Source organism: Erythrolamprus reginae, chromosome 1, assembly GCF_031021105.1.
Source record: "Erythrolamprus reginae isolate rEryReg1 chromosome 1, rEryReg1.hap1, whole genome shotgun sequence".
Classification (NCBI taxonomy): domain Eukaryota; kingdom Metazoa; phylum Chordata; class Lepidosauria; order Squamata; family Dipsadidae; genus Erythrolamprus; species Erythrolamprus reginae.
The window spans coordinates 424008980-424030384 of record NC_091950.1 but is presented as its reverse complement, the minus strand read 5'-3'; the positions used below and the strand labels follow the sequence as shown (position 1 = coordinate 424030384).

Genomic DNA, 21405 nt, shown 5'->3' with positions numbered 1-21405 from the left:
CCTCACCTCCTCCTCCTCACCTTTCCCCCCCAGGTTCAAAGCCAAGTTGTGGCTATGCGAAGACCACCCGTTGTCCCTGGCTGAGCAGGTAGCCCCCATCATTGACCTCATGGCGGTCAGCAATGGCCTCTTTGCCAAACTCCGGGATTTCATCACACTGCGCCTGCCACCTGGCTTCCCCGTCAAGATAGGTGAGGGTCACGCCAGTCACGGTAAAAGGGGGTTAAAAAATTGCCTATATAAAAACAGCTGGCTTCTTTCCCGCATTGCTCACAGAGCAGAGAGGTTGGAGAGAAAGGGAGCATAAGAGAACAAAATATTTGCTGGGTGCCAAGTAGTCTCTTTTATGGGAATTCTGGGACTTGAAGTCCTCACATCTTAAACCGCAGGGAATTCTGGCAGTTGGAGTCCACTCTTCTTAAAGCAGGATGGCTGAGGAATGTGTATTCCATGTGTATTTCCTTCTTTCTTGCCTCCAGAAATCCCCATCTTCCACATCCTCAATGCCCGCATCACCTTTGGCAACCTGAATTGGCTGCGATGAGCCGGTGGTCTCCCTCCGCAGCACCGGCAGCCCCAGCAGTGATGCCCCCTCACCCGGGAGTGACCGGTCCAGCATCAGCAGCTCGAGCTCCCTCGGTAAGTGGGGATGGGAGGGGGAAAAAGGGGCACAAGAGGCAGGAGGATGGGTGGGTCAGGAGGGGTCCTGGGGGTTTTGGGTAGCTTTGAAGAATGACATCACAAGCATCTTTGTGTATTTATGTGTGTACAGTGTTGCCTCTACCTAAGAAGGCCTCTACTTAAGAACTTTTCTAGATAAGAACCAGGTGTTCAAGATTTTTTTGCATCTTCTCAAGAACCATTTTCTACTTTAGAACCCGAGCCCGGAAAAATTTCCCAGGAAATTTGAGAGCGGGACAAAGGCCCGGCCAATTTCCTGCCATTCCCTCTCGGTTTCTCTCTCTGGCGCAGTGTATGGGAGGCAGCCTCGCGCCAGGTGTAGTGTAATGGGAGGCACGTGCTCCTCCTCGCCGCCTCAGAGTCCCTCTTTTTTAAAATAATAATAATAATAATAATAATAATAATAATTATTATTATTATTAATTAAATTTGTATCCCGCCCCTCTCCATAGACTCGGGGCGGCTAACAACAAGGCTTTTCTAAAGCCTTAAAGTTTTGGATATTTTTTATTCCCCTCACTTCCCCTTCTTCCTTTGGCAGCAACTGTCCTCCTCCTCTTCTTCTTCCTCCTCCCACCTAAATTCAGAGCTTTTATTTTTTTCCTATTGGGTTTACACGCATTGCTTTTACATTGATTCCTATGGGGAAAATTGCTTCTACTTACAAACTTTTCTACCTGGTCATGGAACGAATTAAGTCCTTAAGTAGAGGCACCACTGTATGTGTGCATGTAGAGGCACCACTGTATGTGTGCATGTATGTATGTTGGAAGTTGGAAGTTCCACAGTAATTTTGCTTGCTCATTTTCGACCATTTTTTCGGGCTTATGATCCCACCACTTCTTTGCCACTGGTAGATGGTAGTTCCGGCACAAGTTCCAGTGGATCATCTGTGCCACAGCATCGTGTCTATGCTTGTAGTCAGTCTGTGCAATCACAAGTATAGGTATGATGCTGTGGCACTATTATGATGATGATGATGATGATGATGTCAGTAAAACACAGCAAACGAGATCACTATGCTGGATTTCATATTTCATCACTAGTCGGGCGCTTCCCAAGCACCTAGGACTGCGTGATGTAGCGGCAAATTATTATTATTATCATTATCATTATTATTATTATTATTATTATTATTATTATTATTATTATTATTATTATTATTATTATTATTATTATGTACAGCCACCATGTGCTTTACTGCTCATCTATATAATTGTAACAGGAAACAGGAAATTCTACTTAGGTCAAAAGAGCATAGAGTATATACCATAGACCCAAACATATACATTTGCCATCTGCTGGCTGAATACAGTTATGGAACATTTCTTTATTTTTAATATATTTTTATAATGCAGGCAAGGCTCAACCGCCCTGCTCAAAATGCATCCTTTTTGGTAGGCTGGCCATGTGCTAAAATCATGTCAAAATGGTTTTAATCTCTCCTTTCCGACATCTATTTTTCATTTTGAACAATTGCAAAATAAATATTGATTTTGGTGAATAGGTGAATAGGATAATAACATTCCCGGGAGTCGGTAGCGAATTAAGATAAGGTTTTAATTAAAAAGGAAAGCTCCGAGCTCCTTGGAGCTGCAAAAAATACTCAGCAACTTGTTTGTAAGTTTGAAAGCCTGGAAAGACTTCGAGCTTTCTAACCCGTCTTGGGATCTCCTAGTGGCCCTTCATCCCTGATTAAATCCAATAGTTTGCTAGAAATAAGGTGGAATTTCCTGGCAGTGAGAACTATCAATCAATAGTTCAGAGGTTGTGGGAGTTTCATCCCTGGAAGCTTTCAAGAAGAGACTGCACTGCCATCGGTCAGAAATGGTGTAGGGCTTTGATGGCAAACCTATGGCACGTGAGCTCTGGCCTCAGCTCAGCTTTAGCAGGCACCTGGTTTTTGAGTCTGGGTCACACATGCACAGGGATGGGGCACATACAGGAGTTGTGTGCATGTGGGAAATGTGCACGCATGCATAGGGCAGAGTCCACATGTATGGTATGGTTGAGATGTGCATGCACGGGGTCGCACATGCATGTGCGGGACAGATTGCATATATGGGGTGTCACACACGCGTTGCATTATAGGTGTGTACGTGTGCGTGCTCATGTGCTTTCAGCACTCAGCCCCAAAAATGTTGGCCATCAATTCAAGCGCTTGAATTAAAAGGAAAAAAATGAGACTGAATATTATGAAACTTGGAATAAATTATATCACTGGTGGGAAAAAAGGAGAACAAAGACTTACATAGGCCAAGACATACATACATACATACATACATACATACATACATACATACATATATGTAGATTGTTCTGAGTTCGGGTTTTGCCCCGTGTAATATTTTGAGTGTCTATGCGACGTTTCGGTGAAATCACATTCACTATCATCAGGCTGAAGTTATAAGCTTTGTGCTGCTGTAAATATAGTTTGTTTGCAACTGCCATTTGTTCCTTATATATAGTGGTTGGGGTGGAGATTTGGTTTGAATGTAGCAAATAGATTGGGTGGCTAAGTTTTAATGATTTGATTGGTTGGTGGAATCACATTTAGTTGAAGGATTGACATGGTGATGATTATGATATGTTTTTTTTGTTTAAGGCTGGTTTCCAAATCTCTGGTAGGCGGGACGTGTCATCTCGTTTGTTCATGCTGAGGGGGTGTTTTTCTATCTCTATGGCTTCCATGATTATTCTTTTGTATACATTTTCTGTCTTGGAAAGTAATTTAGTTTTTTTCAATATATATACACTGCTCAAAACATAAAGGGAACACTTAAACAACAGAATATAACTTCAAGTAAATCCAACTTCTGTGAAATCAACCTGTCCACTTAGGAAGCAACACTGATTGACAATCAATTTCACCTGCTGTTGTGCACATTCCAACTTCCTACAGAAGGAAGTATTCAATTAGAATATGTCATTCGTTCAGATCTAGGATATGTTCTTTGAGGATTCCCTTTAATTTTTGAGCAGTTTATTTATGTCTGTATGTATGTATGTTTTTTCTGTTGAATATATCTATACTAGTCTAATAAATAAATCTATACTAGTCTCCTTTCATTTTCAAATTCAGCAAAAATATACTGCTCAAAAAAACAAAGGGAACCCTCAAAGAACCCACCCTAGATCTGAACGAATGAAATATTCTCATTGAATCCTTTGTTCCGTAGAAAGCTGAAGGTGCTGGCAACAAAATGAAATTGATTGTCAATCAATGTTGCTTCCTAAGTGGACAGTTTGATTTCACAGACGTTTGATTTACTTGGAGTTATATTGTGTTGTTTGAGTGTTCCCTTTATTTTTTTTGAGCAGTGTATATTACATACATACATGCAAACATGCATATATATGTATATGTTTATATGTGTGTGTGTGTATGTATATATATATAAATACCCTAAATTATTACATCAATATTCACCTTGAAACTCTACTGTACAGTTTCAATGCGAATATTGATGTAATAATTTAGGGAATTTAACTGTATATACTAGAAAATTCATCACATATTTGTTAATTGTTTCTTTTTTGTTTTTTTAATGTCTTTTATTAATAATAAAAGACATAATATATATATATGTCTTTTATCAACATATATTAATAAAAGACATAAAAAAACAACAAAAAAGAAACAATTAACAAATATGTGATGAATTTTCTAGTATATATATATATATATATATATATATATATATGAAAATCTATGAAAACAAATATATATATGTGTGTGTGTGTGTGTGTGTGAGTGTGTGAGTGAGTGTAGATTGTTCTGAGTTCAGGTTTTGCCGCGTGTAATATTTTGAGTGTCTATGCGACGTTTCGGTGAAATCACATTCACCATCATCAGGCTGAAGTTATAAGCTTTGTGCTGCTGTAAATATATTTTATATAAATATATATCTATATTTACAGCAGCACGAAGCTTATAACTTCAGCCTGATGATGGTGAATGTGATTTCACCGAAACGTCGCATAGACACTCAAAATATTACACGGGGCAACCTGTGAAAATCTACGAAAACAAATATATATATATATTTATATATATTTGTTTTCGTAGATTTTCACGGGTATATGTATGTAGATTATTCTGAGTTCGGGTTTTGCCATTTTTACAACAGCATGAAGCTTGGAAACTTCAGCCTGATGATGGTGAATGTGATTTCACCGAAACGTCGCATAGACATGCAAAATATTACACAGGGCAAAACCCGAACTCAGAACAATCTACATACATATACCCGTGAAAATTTACGAAAACAAATATATATACAGTGGTACCTCGAGATACGAGTTTAATTCGTTCCGGACCTGGGCTCTTAAGTCGAGCAGCTCTTATCTCGAACGACTTTTCCCCATAGGAATTAATGTAAATAATTTTAATTGGTTCCAGCCCTCAAAAAACTCACAAAGTTAGTCTAAATTATGCAGAAAGACAAGTTTTTAATGAAGAAATGTACATGTACATATAAATGAATAATGAAGTTTCTTTCACTTAACTTGTAAACTTTCTTAAACTTTTAAATTTACATATGTTCAACTTCTCTGCCACCCAATCCTGTAGGACAGAGGTCCCAACCCTTTTTGCACCAGGGACCGGCTTTAAGCGATCAAGAGAGGAATGGGATAAATGAATGGACGGAGGGTGGGAAGGAAGGAAGGAAAGAGGGAAGGGACAGGAACAGAGGAAGGAAGCAAGGAAACTTATGAAAGGGGAGAGTAAGAGAGGAATGAGTGAAGGGAGGGAGGGAGGAAGAAGGTGGGAAGGAGAAAGAAAAGAAGAAATAGAGGAAGGGAAGGTAAAAGAGAGAAAGAAAAAGAGCTAACTTCCGCGTTCAGCTTCAGGAGACAGCTGCAAAGCCGCGCGCGTGTTTTAAAAAGGTTGCAGCCGGCCTGGGGGGCTCGGGGGTGTGCTGGCAAGCCCCCCTGGCCAGCTGCAAGCACCCCCAGAGCCCCCCAGGCCGGCTGCAACCTTTTAAAACACGCGCGCCGCTTCGCAGCTGTCTCCTGAAGCCGAACGCGGAAGTTAGCGTTCGGCTTCAGGAGACAGCTCCTTGGCGCTTGTATCCCGAATTTGGGCTTGTAAGTAGAACAAAAATATCTCTCCCCTCCCAGCTCTTATCTCGAGTTGCTCGTAAGTAGAGCAGCTCTTATGTCGGGGTTCCACTGTATATATATATTTGTTTTCGTAAATTTTCACGGGTATATGTATGTAGATTGTTCTGAGTTCGGGTTTGCCCTGTGTAATATTTTGCATGTTTATGCGACGTTTCGGTGAAATCACATTCACCATCATCAGGCTGAAGTTTCCAAGCTTCGTGCTGTTGTAAAATGGTAAAATGTAAAAACAGTTGCAAAATGGTAAAAATTGTAAATTGTAAAATGGTAAAATGTAAAAACAGTTGCAAACATTCCATTTTACAACAGCACGAAGCTTGGAAACTTCAGCCTGATGATGGTGAATGTGATTTCACCGAAACGTCGCATAAACATGCAAAATATTACACAGGGCAAAACCCGAACTCAGAACAATCTACACATACACACACACACACACACACACACACACACATACATATATATATATATATATATGTGTGTGTGTGTGTTTTCGTAGATTTAGTATGTGTGTGTGTGTGTGTGTATATATATATATATATATATGATGACCTCCAAGTTCCTTTCCAACTCTGTTATTCTTGTTTATTCTTGCTTATAAATTTAAGAAATTAAATTCTGACAATGGTTGGAAACCCCCCCCCCCACTTTTTGCAGGCTCCTGCCGCTGCTTTGAGATGGACCCCTCCCTTTTTGAAGCCCCCCAAGGCTACAGCATCGTCGGGAGACACCCGGAGCCATTGAGGGAGGACGAAGACGACCTTTTGCAGTTCGCCATTCAGCAGAGCTTGCTAGATGCGGGCAGCGAATACGACCAGGTAGGGGGAGAATACAACTGTGGGATGGGGGCGGTGGGGAAGTTCAGAGGTGGAGGCTGTTGTGGCCTATCCGCATTTTGCACAGCTGATTATGGATTACGAGGATTGGGAGATGGGTGTGGATGGTACCCTAAGGCCCTAAGTACTTCGCACCCGAGACTGAGAGTGAGGAGGGCGGAGAAGATGTGGGGTCAGAGGCTGAATGCCAACCAGGGCCTTCTGCACCTCGAGGTGCCCATGAGTGACTCAGGAGAAGAGGATGAGCCCCTTCTTGATGCTAGGGTACGCAGGGTTTCCAGAAGGCAGGAGTGGCTGAGCAGGAGGAGGTCTCTGCATGAATAGATCTAGAGCAGCGTTTCCCAACCGGTGTGCCGCGACACACCGTCAGGTGTGCCGCGGCGAGAGGCGGCGGAGGAGAGTGGGCAGATCTGGCGGGCAATGGGGCAGGGGGGAGAAGCCAGGGGCGCGTTTGGCCGGGAGTCCGGGACTGTGTGGCTTTGCGCCATGAAGAGAAAACGGCCGACTTTTCCCTGCTGCCGTTTTCTCTTCATGGCCCAAAGCCACACAGTCCCGGACTCCTCGCCCCAAGGCAGGAGGCGGCGGCGGAGGAGAGTGGGCGGGCAATGGGGCAGGGCGGAGAAGCCAGAGGCGCGTTTGGCCGGAGGCACCGTGGGGAGGCAGGGGCAGGGAGATGCGGCAGTAGGAGTAAAGGGAGCCGCGGCTGCCCCTGCCTCCCCACGGTGGCAATGGCATCGGGAGTGCTAATAGCGGCGGCGGCGGGAATAGCGGGGGGGGGCCTGCAAGTGGAAGCCTCAGCCCTGGAGCCCCCTCGCACCCATGGCTTCTCATCGATGCCTCTGCCTGCCCGATCCGCGGGAGTGCTAATAGCGGTGGCGGCGGCGGGAATAACGATCCCTTGTTCCGGCTCTGTGAACCCAATCCTGGGTGCTGGTGATGAGTGTAATTCTGGCCCTGGGCTCAAGCTGCTGCTACTCAATGCCAGGTCGGTGGTAAATAAAGCTCTCCTCATCCGGGATCTGATCCTGGATGAGGAGGCCGACCTGGCATGTGTTACTGAAACCTGGCTGGGCCCAGAGGGAGGAGTCCCTCTCTCTGAAATTTGCCCAGCCGGGTTTCAGATATGGCATCAGCCTCGACCCCAGGGAAGGGGGGGAGGAGTGGCTATTATAGCCAGGGAGAGCCTTGGCTTGCATAGACTCGTTGCTCCAGAGATTGCGGGCTGCGAGTCCCTCCTGGTGAAGTTGGACTTAGGGGTCCAGGTGGGCTTGTTTCTCACGTACCTGCCTCCCAGCTGCGTGTCACAAGCCCTGCCTGTGCTACTCGAGGAGGTAGCTGGGTTGGCGGTGGGGTTCCCCAGACTTATTGTCTTGGGGGACTTTAACCTGCCGTCGCTCGGTGAAACCTCTGGACTGGCACAGGAGTTCATGGCCACCATGACAGCCATGGACCTGACCCAAGTAGTACAGGGTCCGACTCATGAGGGGGGGCATGCACCCGACATGGTATTCCTCTCTGAGCAACTGAGTAATGGTCTGAGACTAAGAGGCTTAGAAGTGTTGCCTGTGTCATGGTCAGACCATTTTCTACTGCGGCTTGACTTCCTGGCTCCAATCCTTCCCCGCAGGGAGGCGGAACCGATTAAGCTGTTCCGCCCCAGACGCCTGATGGATCCAGAGGGCTTTCAGAAGGCGCTTGGGGTTATTCCAGATACACTCGTACACAGTTCGGCAGAGTCTCTGGCTGAGGCCTGGAACAAGGCTGCAGCGGAGGCTCTTGACCGAATTGCGCCGTTGCGACCTCTCCGCGGCACTAGACCCCGTAGAGCTCCATGGTTCAACGAGGAGCTCCGGGAGTTGAAACGCCAGAAGAGACGTCTAGAGAAGCGATGGAGGAAGAGTAAGTCCGAATGCGATCGAACACTTGTAAGAGCACATGTTAAGACTTACAAAGTGGCGCTCAAGGCGGCAAGATGCGCGTATCATTCCGCCTTGATTGCATCAGCGGAATCCCGCCCGGCCGCTCTGTTTAGGGTGACCCGCTCCCTTCTTAATCAGGGGGGAGTTGGGGAGCCCTTGCAGAGTAGCGCCGAGGATTTTAACACGTTTTTCGCTGATAAAATCGCTCGGATCCGAGCGGACCTCGACTCCAATTGGAATACAGAGTCGACTGACAACGAGTCAGTTGAGGTGACTGGGGCACGTACTTGTCCACCTGTCTGGGAAGAGTTTGATCTGGTGACACCTGATGAAGTGGACAAGGCCATTGGAGCTGTGAGTTCCGCCACCTGTTTACTGGATCCGTGTCCCTCCTGGCTGGTTTCGGCCAGCAGGGAGGTGACACGGAGCTGGGTCCAGGAGATTGTCAACGCTTCTTTGGGGAGGGGGTCCTTCCCGGATCCCTACAAGGAGGCACTTGTGCGCCCCCTCCTCAAGAAGCCTTCCCTGGACCCAGCCATTCTCAACAACTATCGACCAGTCTCCAACCTTCCCTTTATGGGGAAGGTTGTTGAGAAGGTGGTGGCGCTCCAGCTCCAGCGGTCCTTGGAAGAAGCCGATTATCTAGGTCCTCAGCAGTCAGGATTCAGGCCCAGCTACAGCACGGAAACTGCTTTGGTCGCGCTGATGGATGATCTCTGGCGGGCCCGGGACAGGGGTTTATCCTCTGTCCTGGTGCTTCTTGACCTCTCAGCGGCTTTCGATACCATCGACCATGGTATCCTTCTGCACCGGCTGGAGGGGTTGGGAGTGGGAGGCACTGTCCTTCAGTGGTTCTCTTCCTACCTCTCTGGCCGGTCGCAGTCGGTGTTAGTGGGGGGTCAGAGGTCGACCTCTAGGTTACTCCCTTGTGGGGTGCCTCAGGGGTCGGTCCTCTCCCCCCTACTATTTAATATCTACATGAAACCGCTGGGTGAGATCATCCAAGGGCATGGGGTGAGGTATCATCAGTATGCAGATGATACCCAGCTTTACATCTCCACCCCTTGTCCAGTCGGCGAAGCAGTGGAATTGATGTGCCGGTGCTTGGAGGCTGTTGGGGTCTGGATGGGTGTCAACAGACTCAAACTCAACCCGGATAAGACGGAGTGGCTGTGGGTTTTGCCTCCCAAGGACAATTCCATCTGTCCATCCATCACCCTGGGGCGTCCTCCTCGATCCACAGCTCACATTAGAGAAACATCTTTCAGCTGTGGCGAGGGGGACGTTTGCCCAGGTTCGTCTGGTGCACCAGTTGCGGCCTTATTTGGACCGGGAGTCACTGCTCACAGTCACTCATGCCCTCATCACCTCGAGGCTCAACTACTGTAACGCTCTCTACATGGGGCTACCTTTGAAAAGTGTTCGGAAACTTCAGATCGTGCAGAATGCAGCTGCGAGAGCTATCATGGGCTTTCCTAAATTTGCCCATGTCACACCAACACTCCGCAGTCTGCATTGGTTGCCGATCAGTTTCCGGTCACAATTCAAAGTGTTGGTTATGACCTATAAAGCCCTTCATGGCACCGGACCAGAATATCTCCGGGACCGCCTTCTGCCGCACGAATCCCAGCGACCAATTAGGTCCCACAGAGTTGGCCTTCTCCGGGTCCCGTCAACTAAACAATGTCGTTTGGCGGGACCCAGGGGAAGAGCCTTCTCTGTGGCGGCCCCGACCCTTTGGAATCAACTCCCCCCAGATATCAGAGTTGCCCCCACCCTCCTAGCCTTTCGTAAGCTCCTTAAAACCCACCTCTGTCGTCAGGCGTGGGGGAATTGACATGTTCCTTCCCCCTAGGCTTATAAAATTTGTGTATGGTATGCTAGTGTGTATGATTGGTTTTTAACTTGTGGTGTTCTTAAAATTAATTTAATATTGGATTTGTCTTGTATTGCTGTTGCTGTGAGCCGCCCCGAGTCTGCGGAGAGGGGCGGCATACAAATCTGATTAAACTTAAACTTAAACTTAATAGCGGGGGGGGCTCCTGCCCGCCGCTGCTATTAGCACTCCAGCGGATCGGGCAGGCAGAGACATCGACGAGAAGCCATGGGCGCGAGGGGGCTCCAGGGCTGAGGCTTCCACTTGTGGCTGTCCCCGCCCGCCCGATCCTTCCCTCCGGCTTTTTTGGGGTGCGGCTTCTTCCACAGCGGTGGCTGCAGCGCCGCTGGCGATCCGGCCGCTAGCCGCTCCAAGCGCTGTGGGAACGCCCACCCCTCTCACAGTCCCGTCCCGGGCTGTCAGTAAAGGGGCTGCTTGCTCGGAATATTCAAACTAAGGGAAACCTTCGCTGGCCTCCACAGAGAAGAAAGGAAGAGAGAGAACGAGAGAGAGCAACAGAGAGAGAGAGAGAGTGAGAAAGAACAAGAGAGAGAAAGCATGAAAGAGAGAGAAAGAAAATAAGAGAGAACAAGAGAGAGAGAGAGACTAAGAGAGAGAGAAAGAAAAGAGAGAGAGAGAGAAAATAAGAGAATGAGAGAGAGCAACAGAGAGAGAGAAAGAACAAAAAGCACGAGAGAAGAAAAGCAAGAGAGAAAAAGAGATAGCAAGAGATACTGAAAGAAAGCAAGAGAGAGAGAGAAAAAAAGATAGCAAGAGAGACAGGAAGAGGAAAGGAGAGAGAGAGAGAAATCAGAACAAAAAGGGGAGGAGAAATGAGAAAATGATTGAGGCAGAGAATGAGAGGAGAGAGAAACAAGAGAGAGAGAGATGTGATTCTTGAAGCATATGGTAAAAAGCACCCAAATAATAAGAAAAACCCCCCAGCCCTCACCTGTTTTTGAAAAGAATAAAAGAGAATTAAACCCCAGCCCTCACCTGGTTTTGGAAATGGTTGGAGTGTGTATACATACACACACATAAGGGGGGGAGAGAGACAGGGATGGAAAAAGAGGAGAAGTGAAAGGGAGAAAGAATGAGGGGAAAAGGGAGGAAGAGAGAGAAATGAGAAACATGAGAGAGAAAAGGGGGAAAGACAGGAGAAGTACCCATAAATGAGACAGCGGTATAAATTTCAGGAGGGATGATTGATGATTGACTGTATTTATAAGGGGATGTTACATGGGATTATATATATGAGGGGGTTATTTATGTATGTATGTATGTATGTATGTATGTATGTATGTATGTATTTATTTATTTATTTATTTATTTATTTATTAGATTTGTGTCATTTTGGTTGGTGGTGTGCCCCAGGATTTTGTAAATGTAAAAAGTGTGCCGCGGCTCAAAAAAGGTTGAAAATCACTGATCTAGAGAACACTTGGCCATGCCTTTTGGCTACTTAAGGGGGAGCCTCGTGACAAGTGACTGAGGAAGTCAACTTTTGAATGTGCTAGATGGCTGATTGGACTAATTACGCTTAATTACAAATTGAGAAGTGGAATCTCTGTTTCCGGGCTTCCTGCCAACTCACAATGAGTCATGGTAAATATAGATTGGAGATCAAAGAGATGTATTTGGGAGAGTGATTTATTGTTGGAGGCTGTAATGAATGGCTAAGATTGAAACGGAATTATGTCTTGCTTTCTGATGCATTTTGACAGAGTTAAATAATAAATGAATGAACGAACGAATAAATAAATTGTTTGACAGAGTTAAATTAGTTTTCTCTTTTCCACAGGTGACTATTTGGGAAGCTTTGACCAACAGCAAGCCAGGTGCCCTGCCGGTGTCCCAGGAAGGCCGCAGAGTCAACAGGTGAAGTGCTCTCCTGGTTTTACTCCCTCTTCGGGATCTGTTGGTAATGACCTTTAAAGCCCTACACGGCACTGGGCCAGAGAACCTCCGGAACCGCCTTCTACCGCACGAATCCCAGCGGCCGATAAGGTCCCACAGAGTTGGCCTTCTCCGGGTCCCATCGACCAAACAATGTCGTTTGGCGAGGCCCAGGGGAAGAGCCTTCTCTGTGGCGGCCCCAGCCCTCTGGAATCAACTCCCCCCAGAGATTAGAACGGCCCCCACCCTCCTTGTCTTTTGCAAACTACTCAAGACCCACCTTTGTCGCCAGGAATGGGGGAGTTAAGATATTCCTTCCCCTAGGCCATTACAAGTTATGCATGGTATGTTTGTGTGTATGTCTGTTTTTTTATAATTAGGGCTTTTAGTTGTTTTATTAAATTGGATTGTTACATATTGTCTTTTACTATTGTTGTTAGCCGCCCCGAGTCTGCGGAGAGGGGCGGCATACAAATCCAATAGAAACATAGAAACATAGAAGACTGACGGCAGAAAAAGACCTCATGGTCCATCTAGTCTGCCCTTATACTATTTCCTGTATTTTATCTTACAATGGATCTATGTTTATCCCAGGCATGTTTAAATTCAGTTACTGTGGATTTATCTACCACGTCTGCTGGAAGTTGGTTCCAAGGATCTACTACTCTTTTCTCATGTTGCTTTTGATCTTTCCCCCAATTAACTTCAGATTGTGTCCCCTTGTTCTTGTGTTCACTTTCCTATTAAAAACACTTCCCTCCTGGACCTTATTTAACCCTTTAACCTATTTAAATGTTTCGATCATGTCCCCCCTTTTCCTTCTGTCCTCCAGACTAGACAGATGGAGTTCATGAAGTCTTTCCTGATACGTTTTATGCTTAAGACCTTCCACCATTCTTGTAGCCCGTCTTTGGACCCAAACAAACAAGCAAACAAACAAACAAACAAACAAATAAAAAAAATAAATAAAAAATAAAAAATAAAAAAATAAATAAAATAAAATAAAATAAAAAATCAATCAATCAATCAATCTGTCAATTTAACTTCCTCATTCTGAGCATTGGTCCATTTCATGCTGTTTACAGGCAGTCCTCAATTTACACCCATTCATTTAGCGACCATTTGAAGTTAGAACAGCATTTTAAAAAGGGGCTTGTGACTGTTTTTTTCATACTTACCACTACCTCGTGGTCACGTGATCAAAAATTTAGACGCTTGGGCAACTGACTGGTACTTATGTCGGGTTGCAGTGTCCCGGGGTCATGTGATCCCCTTTTGCGACCATCTAATTCACTTAACAACCATATGACTAACAGAACAACAGCACTGATTCGCTTAAGAACGGTGGGTAAGAAAAGTCATAAAATGGGGTAAACCCACTTTCTTGCTTAGCAACAGAAATTGTTTGACTCAACTGTGGTTGTAAGTTGAGGACTGCCTGTAAATCTCTCACTTATTTGGCACAACTGGGGGTAAAATTTAATCTAAGCCCATCACTTAGTAAATGGGGTAAATCTACCCTCCAGCTGGGTTTAGGCAGCATTTTAATGTTGTTTTTTCAGTTTAATCCACTTTTTCTGGATCTGCACTATTATCATCTAAGTGTTGGTTATGACCTATAAAGCCCTTCATGGCACCGGACCAAGATTATCTCAGGGACCGCCTTCTGCTGCACGAATCCCAGCGACCAGTTAGGTCCCACAGAGTGGGTCTTCTCCAGGTCCCATCAACTAAACAATGTCGCTTGGCGGGACCCAGGGGAAGAGCCTTCTCTGTGGCGGCCCCGGCCCTCTGGAACCAACTCCCCCCAGAGATTAGAATTGCCCCCACCCTCCTCGCCTTTAAGCTTCTTAAAACCCACCTCTGCCGCCAGGCATGGGGGAACTGAGATACTCTTTCCCCCTAGGCCTTTACAATTTTATGCATGGTATGTCTGTATGTATGTTTGGTTTTATAATAAGGGTTTTTAACTGTTTTAATATTGGATTGTTATAGAATAGAATAGAATAGAATAGAATAGAATTTTATTGGCCAAGTGTGATTGGACACACAAGGAATTTGTCTTGGTGCTGTTTTACTACTGTTGTTAGCCGCCCCGAGTCTAAGGAGAAGGGCGGCATACAAATCCAATCCAATCCAATCAATTCTAACCAAAATAAATTGAATTAACACTGGACAAATAAGTCACAAAAAAAGGAATTGGTCTTGAAGGAGGCGCAAAGCTAAGCAGTGACTATGTACCAATAAAGGAGAATATTTGTATCTCAGTATTAAAACGATGCTGTTTGAGCTGGTTTGTTTTCTCGCTGACCTTTCATGACCCCAAGTAGGTAACATCATCAGAGTAAAGGGAGTGGGGATATACAGTATATGGAGTGGAGGACGAGGATTGTGGGGTCCTTGTTGCTACCTGGGCTTAGTTGTTTTCCTGCAGACATTTTATGACCCAAACTAGGGAACGTTATTTGTGCTAGTAAGGATTCCTTAGTATCAGTAGCGCTGATGATGGACCAGAATACCTCTGGAACCGCCTTCTACCGCACGAATCCCAGTGGCCGATCATGTCCCACAGAGTTGGCCTTCTCTGGGTCCCGTCGACCAAATAATGTCGTTTGGTGGGCCCCAGGGGAAGAGCCTTCTCTGTGGTGGCCCCGGCCCTCTGGAATCAACTCCCCCCGGAGATTAGAACGGCCCCCACCCTCCTTGTCTTTCGCAAATTACTCAAGACCCACCTATACCGCCAGGCATGGGGGAACTGAGATATTTTATGTTTGGTATGTATGTGTTGTATGAATTGCTGGGGTTTTATATATATATATATATTTCTTTTAATATTAGATTTGTTTCATATATTGTCTTTTATTATTGTTGTGAGCCGCCCCGAGTCTTCGGAGAGGGGCGGCATACAAATCTAATAAATAATAATAATAATAATAATAATAATAATAATAATACTAATAATAATAATAATAATAATAATTATTATTATTATTATTATTATTATTATTACCTAGTTTGGGTGATGAAATGTCTTTAAGAAAATATCCAGTTTCCAAAAGCACAAGGGCCGCTACAATTCAACCTTGAGCTACAAATATTGGCTTCTGTTGGCCAAGGATGAGTCCACCTCCTCCTCCTCTTCCTCCTCTTCTCCACAAACCCCACTTCCTTCTATACTGATGATGTTACCTAACTGGGTCACAAAACGTCTTCAAGGAAGTCACCAAGCTCAGAGAGCAACAAGGACCCAACAATCTGTGCTTGTTAGTATATCGGGGTTCTTTTTAAAACTTTTTTAAATATTTAAATTTATTTGAATCTATTTGGATTTGTACGATTTGTTTATGCCTGTTGTGAGCCGCCCCGAGTTCACGGAGAGGGGCGGCATACAAATCTAAATAATAAATAAATAAATAAATAAATAAATAAATAAATAAATAGATAAATAGATAAATAGATAAATAGATAAATAAATAAATAAATAAATAAATAAATAAATCAATCAATCAATCTACCCCCCTGACTGATTTGTTTAACCAATCCTTGTTAACAGGAGAAGTTCCTGAGGATTGGAGAATGGCCAATGTTGTGCCTATTCACAAGAAGGGCAGTAGAGAAGAAGCTGGAAACTACAGGCCAGTTAGCTTGACATCAGTTGTAGTTAAAATGATGGAGACTCTACTCAAAAAGAGGATATATCAGCACCTAAAAAACAATAACTTATTGGACCCAAACCAGCATGGCTTTACTGAAGGCAAATCGTGTCAGACTAATCTCATTGATTTCTTTGACTATGTCACAAAGGTGTTGGATGAAGGTGGTGCCGTGGATATTGCCTACCTGGACTTCAGCAAAGCCTTTGATATGGTTCCACATAAAGAGCTGATAGATAAATTAGTGAAGATTGGACTTAATCCCTGGATAGTTCAATGGATTTGCAGCTGGCTGAAGCGTAGACATCAGAGAGTTATTGTTAATGGCGAGTATTCTGAGCAGAGACAGGTTACAAGCGGTGTGCCACAAGGGTCTGTTCTGGGTCCTATTCTTTTTAATATATTTGTGAGTGACATAGGGGAAGGTTTGGTAGGGAAGGTTTGCCTATTTGCCGATGACTCTAAAGTGTGCAATAGGGTTGATATTCCTGGAGGCGTCTGTAATATGGTAAATGATTTAGCTTTACTAGATAAATGGTCTAAGCAATGGAAACTGCAGTTTAATGTTTCCAAATGTAAAATAATGCACTTGGGGAAAAGGAATCCTCAATCTGAGTATTGTATCGGCAGTTCTGTGTTGGCAAATACTTCAAAAGAAAAGGATTTAGGAGTAGTGATTTCTGACAGTCTCAAAATGGGTGAACAGTGCAGTCAGGCGGTAGGGAAAGCAAGTAGGATGCTTGGCTGCATAGCTAGAGGTATAACAAGCAGGAAGAGGGAGATTATGATCCCACTATATAGAATGCTGGTGAGACCACATTTGGAATACTGTGTCCAGTTCTGGAGACCTCACCTACAAAAAGATATTGACAAAATTGAACGGGTCCAAAGACGGGCTACAAGAATGGTGGAAGGTCTTAAGCATAAAACGTATCAGGAAAGACTTAATGAACTCAGTCTGTTCAGTCTGGAGGACAGAAGGAAAAGGGGGGACATGATCGAAACATTTAAATATATTAAAGGGTTAAATAAGGTCCAGGAGGGAAGTGTTTTTAATAGGAAAGTGAACACAAGAACAAGGGGACACAATCTGAAGTTAGTTGGGGGAAAGATCAAAAGCAACATGAGAAAATATTATTTTACTGAAAGAGTAGTAGATCCTTGGAACAAACTTCCAGCAGACGTGGTAGATAAATCCACAGTAACTGAATTTAAACATGCCTGGGATAAACATATATCCATCCTAAGATAAAATACAGAAAATAGTATAAGGGCAGACTAGATGGACCATGAGGTCTTTTTCTGCTGTCAGACTTCTATGTTTCTATGTTTTCTTCCTCCTCCTCCTCTTCTCCACAAACTCTGCTTCCTTCTAGCACTGATGATATTTCCTAGTTGGGCCATGAAACGCCTTCAAGAAAGGACCAAGGGCCCCTCCATCCAGAAGGGCTGCAATGCAGATGTTCAGAGAAGCATTGTGAAGCATCATACGCACATATTCATTCATTCATTCATTCATTCATTCATTCATTCATTCATTCATTCATTCATTCATTCATTCATTAGATTTGTATGCCGCCCCTCTCCGTAGACCCGGGGCGGCTCACAACAGCAATAAAACAATATACTGTACAACAAATCTAATAATATAAAAGTCTCTATAAAAGTCACACATACCCAAATGCTCAGCTAATCTCTCTTCTCTTTCCTGCCTTCCTCCAGGACACCCCAGCACACGCCACCCCCACGGCCTGCCACCCCTCAGCCGCCACTCCCACCCACGGGCCGTGGCCCTACCCACGGGTTGACCACCTACGCCGAGCAGCTGCGCCTGGCCATGGCGCTCTCCGCCAAAGAGCAGGAAGAGGCCGAACGGCGTTCCCGCCTGGAGCAGGAAGAGCTGGAACGGATCCTGCGCCTCTCCCTCACCGAACAATAGGGGGTCCCCCCCACCCCGAGGGTCTCAGGGGAGGGGGGCATGCACACACGGCCCCCGGCCAGGCCCCAGGGCCCTCCCGCCAGCGCTTAACAGACGGTGCCTTCCCCACTTCTGGCTCAGCTCGTAGTGCCAGGACGGAGTGGGGCGGGATGTGAGGGGCACAGCCGGGAATTGGGGGGGCTGGCAGGGGTCTGGATGCATTTCCCCTCTCACAATTGAGCCATTTAATTTGACCCTCCTTGGATGGCGGGAGGGTTAAAATCAATCCGAAGTGGGCCGCCATCTGCTTCTCTTCTGTGTTGCTCACGGTGGTAAATAGGGGAGGGGCTTCTTTCCCTGCCCCCTTTTTCTGGGCCGGGGTTTGGGGGACTGCAAGGCTCTGGGTTCCATCCATTAGGCAGGCGGGGTGCATCTCAACCAAGTTTCACCACACTGGGGTGCAAAACCGCAGAGCACCACCAGAGGGCGCAAAGCATATACAGTACTCCGTCAAGACTGCCCTCTAGCGGAGAGTTTGATTTTTGCAAACCTAATTCAAAACCCCCAATTCTTAAAGTCATATGTTAAAGTCATATGTCTACATTGAATTCAGGAATTCCCTCCTCCCCTCCCCAAAAAAGCTTACAAGAATGAATCCTGGTTTAATTTAGCACAGAATCCTTGTTAATTCAGGGACGAGCACATTAAAAAAAAAAAGTGGGTGGGGCTTGGAGCCATCTTGGCCGCCATCTTGACTTTTTTGACCCACACCGCTTCGGAACCTTCCCAGAAGCTAATGAGAACTTTTAATTTAATTTAATTTAATTTGACTTTTAAGTCTCCCAACTCCTTTCGGACTTGGTGGCGTAGAGTAATTTTCGCTTTTGTCGAGCACAAAACGGGGAGCGGAGAAAAGGCACCCCCCCATCCCGAGATGGTTGGGGGATCCCCATGGCAGTGTGTTCCCCCACACCCCTTGCCTCCCCCCCCCGGGTTTCTGCACCAGTAGCACCAAGTGCACTTAGCTCCGCCCCCCTGCCTGCCAATCAGGTCTCTACCTGCCTTCTGGGGGCTTCCAGGTTCATTTCGCGGCTGTGCCCCCTCCCCCCGAAGGAACCCCTTCCCCAGTAGGTGCAGGGCCATTTGTGGGGTACCCAGACTGGTATTGGGGAGAGGGAGGACTTGGGTGCGAGAGGAGGGGGTGCCAATGAGAGGGGGTGCAGGCCATGTGGAGCAGGGGTGCATTGCCACCGGCGCATTGCCACTACTACCGGTGCGCTGTGCACGCAGCTTCGGTTGTCTCGAATGTGCACGCATGCACATCTCATAAGGGGATGCGCACGCGCACAGGATATTTCAGCGGGGTTGTTTTTTACTTCCATGCATGCACGTAAGCCAAACATTGCTGAAATCTCTCTCTTGCGCACACATTGTCTTGTGAGGTTTTGCTTCTGCGCACGAAGCAAAGGATATGAAAAATTGGGGGGGGGAAAGACCTGGCACCAGCGAAGGACTGCGGTCTTTGGCATTATTGGTGCACCCTCGGAGGCTATTGCAGGCACATGCATGTACAGTGGGCGTGCACATGCCTCTCAGCGCGATTTGACTTCACATTTGCAAGTGAAATTTGATGTGAGGATGTTCACACGAGCTGATTTCACTGATTTTTGCCAATATTTCTGCTTCCACGCATATGAAAAAGCAAAAAGTAGGTGAAAATCTCGCTCACACCACTGGCCTCACGCAAGATTTCGCTTGCTGCACATGCGCAGAAGCCAAATCTCGCAAAGGGATGCTCGTGCATGCATTGGGGATGCACAGGCATGTGCACATCCTGGAATGTCCTACTGGGACTGCGCACCAGACCGCCTGACCAGCAGCCCATTAATGGTGCACGTCTGTGCGTCTCCTGCATTTTTCCGCTTCTGCACATGCGCGGGAAGCAAAATGTCATCTAAATCTCACGCGAGGACGCACGAGAGAGATTTCAGCTATTTCTTTTGGTTCCGTGCATGCGTGAAAGCCAAAAATTGCCGAAAACTCTCTCTCTCACATCCTCTCGCAAGGTTAGCACACCGGTAGCAATCCACTACTGCTGTGGGGAGGGGATATGGGGAGACTGGGAGGGGCCCCAACCCTGCACCCCCTTTTCTCCAACGCCCCCTCCAAAGTCCTGTTGAATGCGCCCCTTGTTGCGATGGGGGCCTCGGTGGGTGGGTCTGTGAGCTGTTCTTTTCCAATTTGGCCTCCCGTCCTCATTGCCAGTGCCCTCTTGCAAGGTCGTTACAATCCATGGTGCTAACCTTCCGGGGGGAGGGACGTGGAGACCCCTCTTGCCAGGGTAGGGGTGAGTAGGTGGGGGAGGCGAGCAGCCTGCAGCCCCCTCCTCTTCTGTTAATTACCCCCCCCCCAGGTAACCAGAGGGGGCCTTGTGTTGTGGGCGGTGGGGGCTAAGATCAAACTACAAAGAGGGGAGGGAGTTTCCGGGCGCCCGACACATTCGGGGAAGGCAATGGAGACCGTATCACCTGGGGGCCAGGTGTGTTTACCTGCACAGAAACACCAATAAAATACCTTAAGAACCCTCGGTTGTTTCGGCCTCTCTTGTTTTGGGGGTAAGGAGGGGGAAAATTTGCTTCAAATGTGAAGCTGCACTTCGGTTGCGGCGTTTGCAAACGGGACATCCAATCTCTTTGCGTCACACAGGTGGGGAAAACCCCAAATATTGTTTATTCATCAGCAGCGGTTCTGGCACACAAGTCATCCTCGATGTTACCTCATTTAACGACAGTTCAAAGTTACAACGGCTCTGAAAAAAATGACTCGACCAAAGTCCAGTTATAAGCCCTTCCCCACCTCCAACGCAGTGGCCATTTCGAGCTTGGTAAACAGTCGTAAATGGAGGATTTAAAGCAATCAGATCTGGGTTGCAAAGATTGCAATGGCCAACAGGTGGCGGGACAGAATTCGATTTGGGGGACCTCTTGTGCACTACTGCCTCCTGGAGTTCACCTGCAATTCTGCGGATGTGATTTTTGTCACCCTGTTGTACAGGGTTGTAAAGGTAATCCTCGACTTACAATAGTTCATTTAGCGACCGTTCAAAGTTACAATGATGATGAGAAAAGGGACTTGGGGCCTCTTTTCACACTTATTCGTTCAGCAATTCATTTAATTTAACTTAATTTAAACAATTCAGATTCTTAGCAACTGACTCGTATTTATGACGGTTGCCGCAGCCCTGAGTCATGTGATCCCCATTTACGACCTGACCCCAAAGTCAACTAAATGAACAGCTGCAGTGGTTCACATTACAACAGTGTGCCAGAAAAGTTGTAAAAAGGGGCAAAACTCCCTTAACAAATGTCTCACTTAACACATTTTGGGCTCAGTTGCGGTCGTAAGTTGAGAACGACCTATATTTATTTATTGTTAATAACATGTTGTGGTTAGCTCTGGCCCAGCTCCTGCCCCAAGGAATGTGCAGGTGGATGTGGGC

At 46.1% G+C, this 21405-nt stretch overlaps 1 protein-coding gene across 1 annotated transcript in view; it reads left to right on the top strand.

Moving 5' to 3' along the window:
• Positions 1-20490, top strand: part of LOC139158050 (ankyrin repeat domain-containing protein 13B-like) — a 51406-nt gene extending 30916 nt beyond the window's left edge. The window contains 6 exon segments of the mRNA XM_070735441.1: positions 34-191; positions 480-532; positions 534-639; positions 6466-6626; positions 12241-12317; positions 17711-20490. Coding sequence (XP_070591542.1) covers positions 34-191; positions 480-532; positions 534-639; positions 6466-6626; positions 12241-12317; positions 17711-17927 — 772 coding nt within the window. The 3' untranslated portion in view covers positions 17928-20490.
• Positions 20491-21405: the final 915 nt, after the last annotated feature.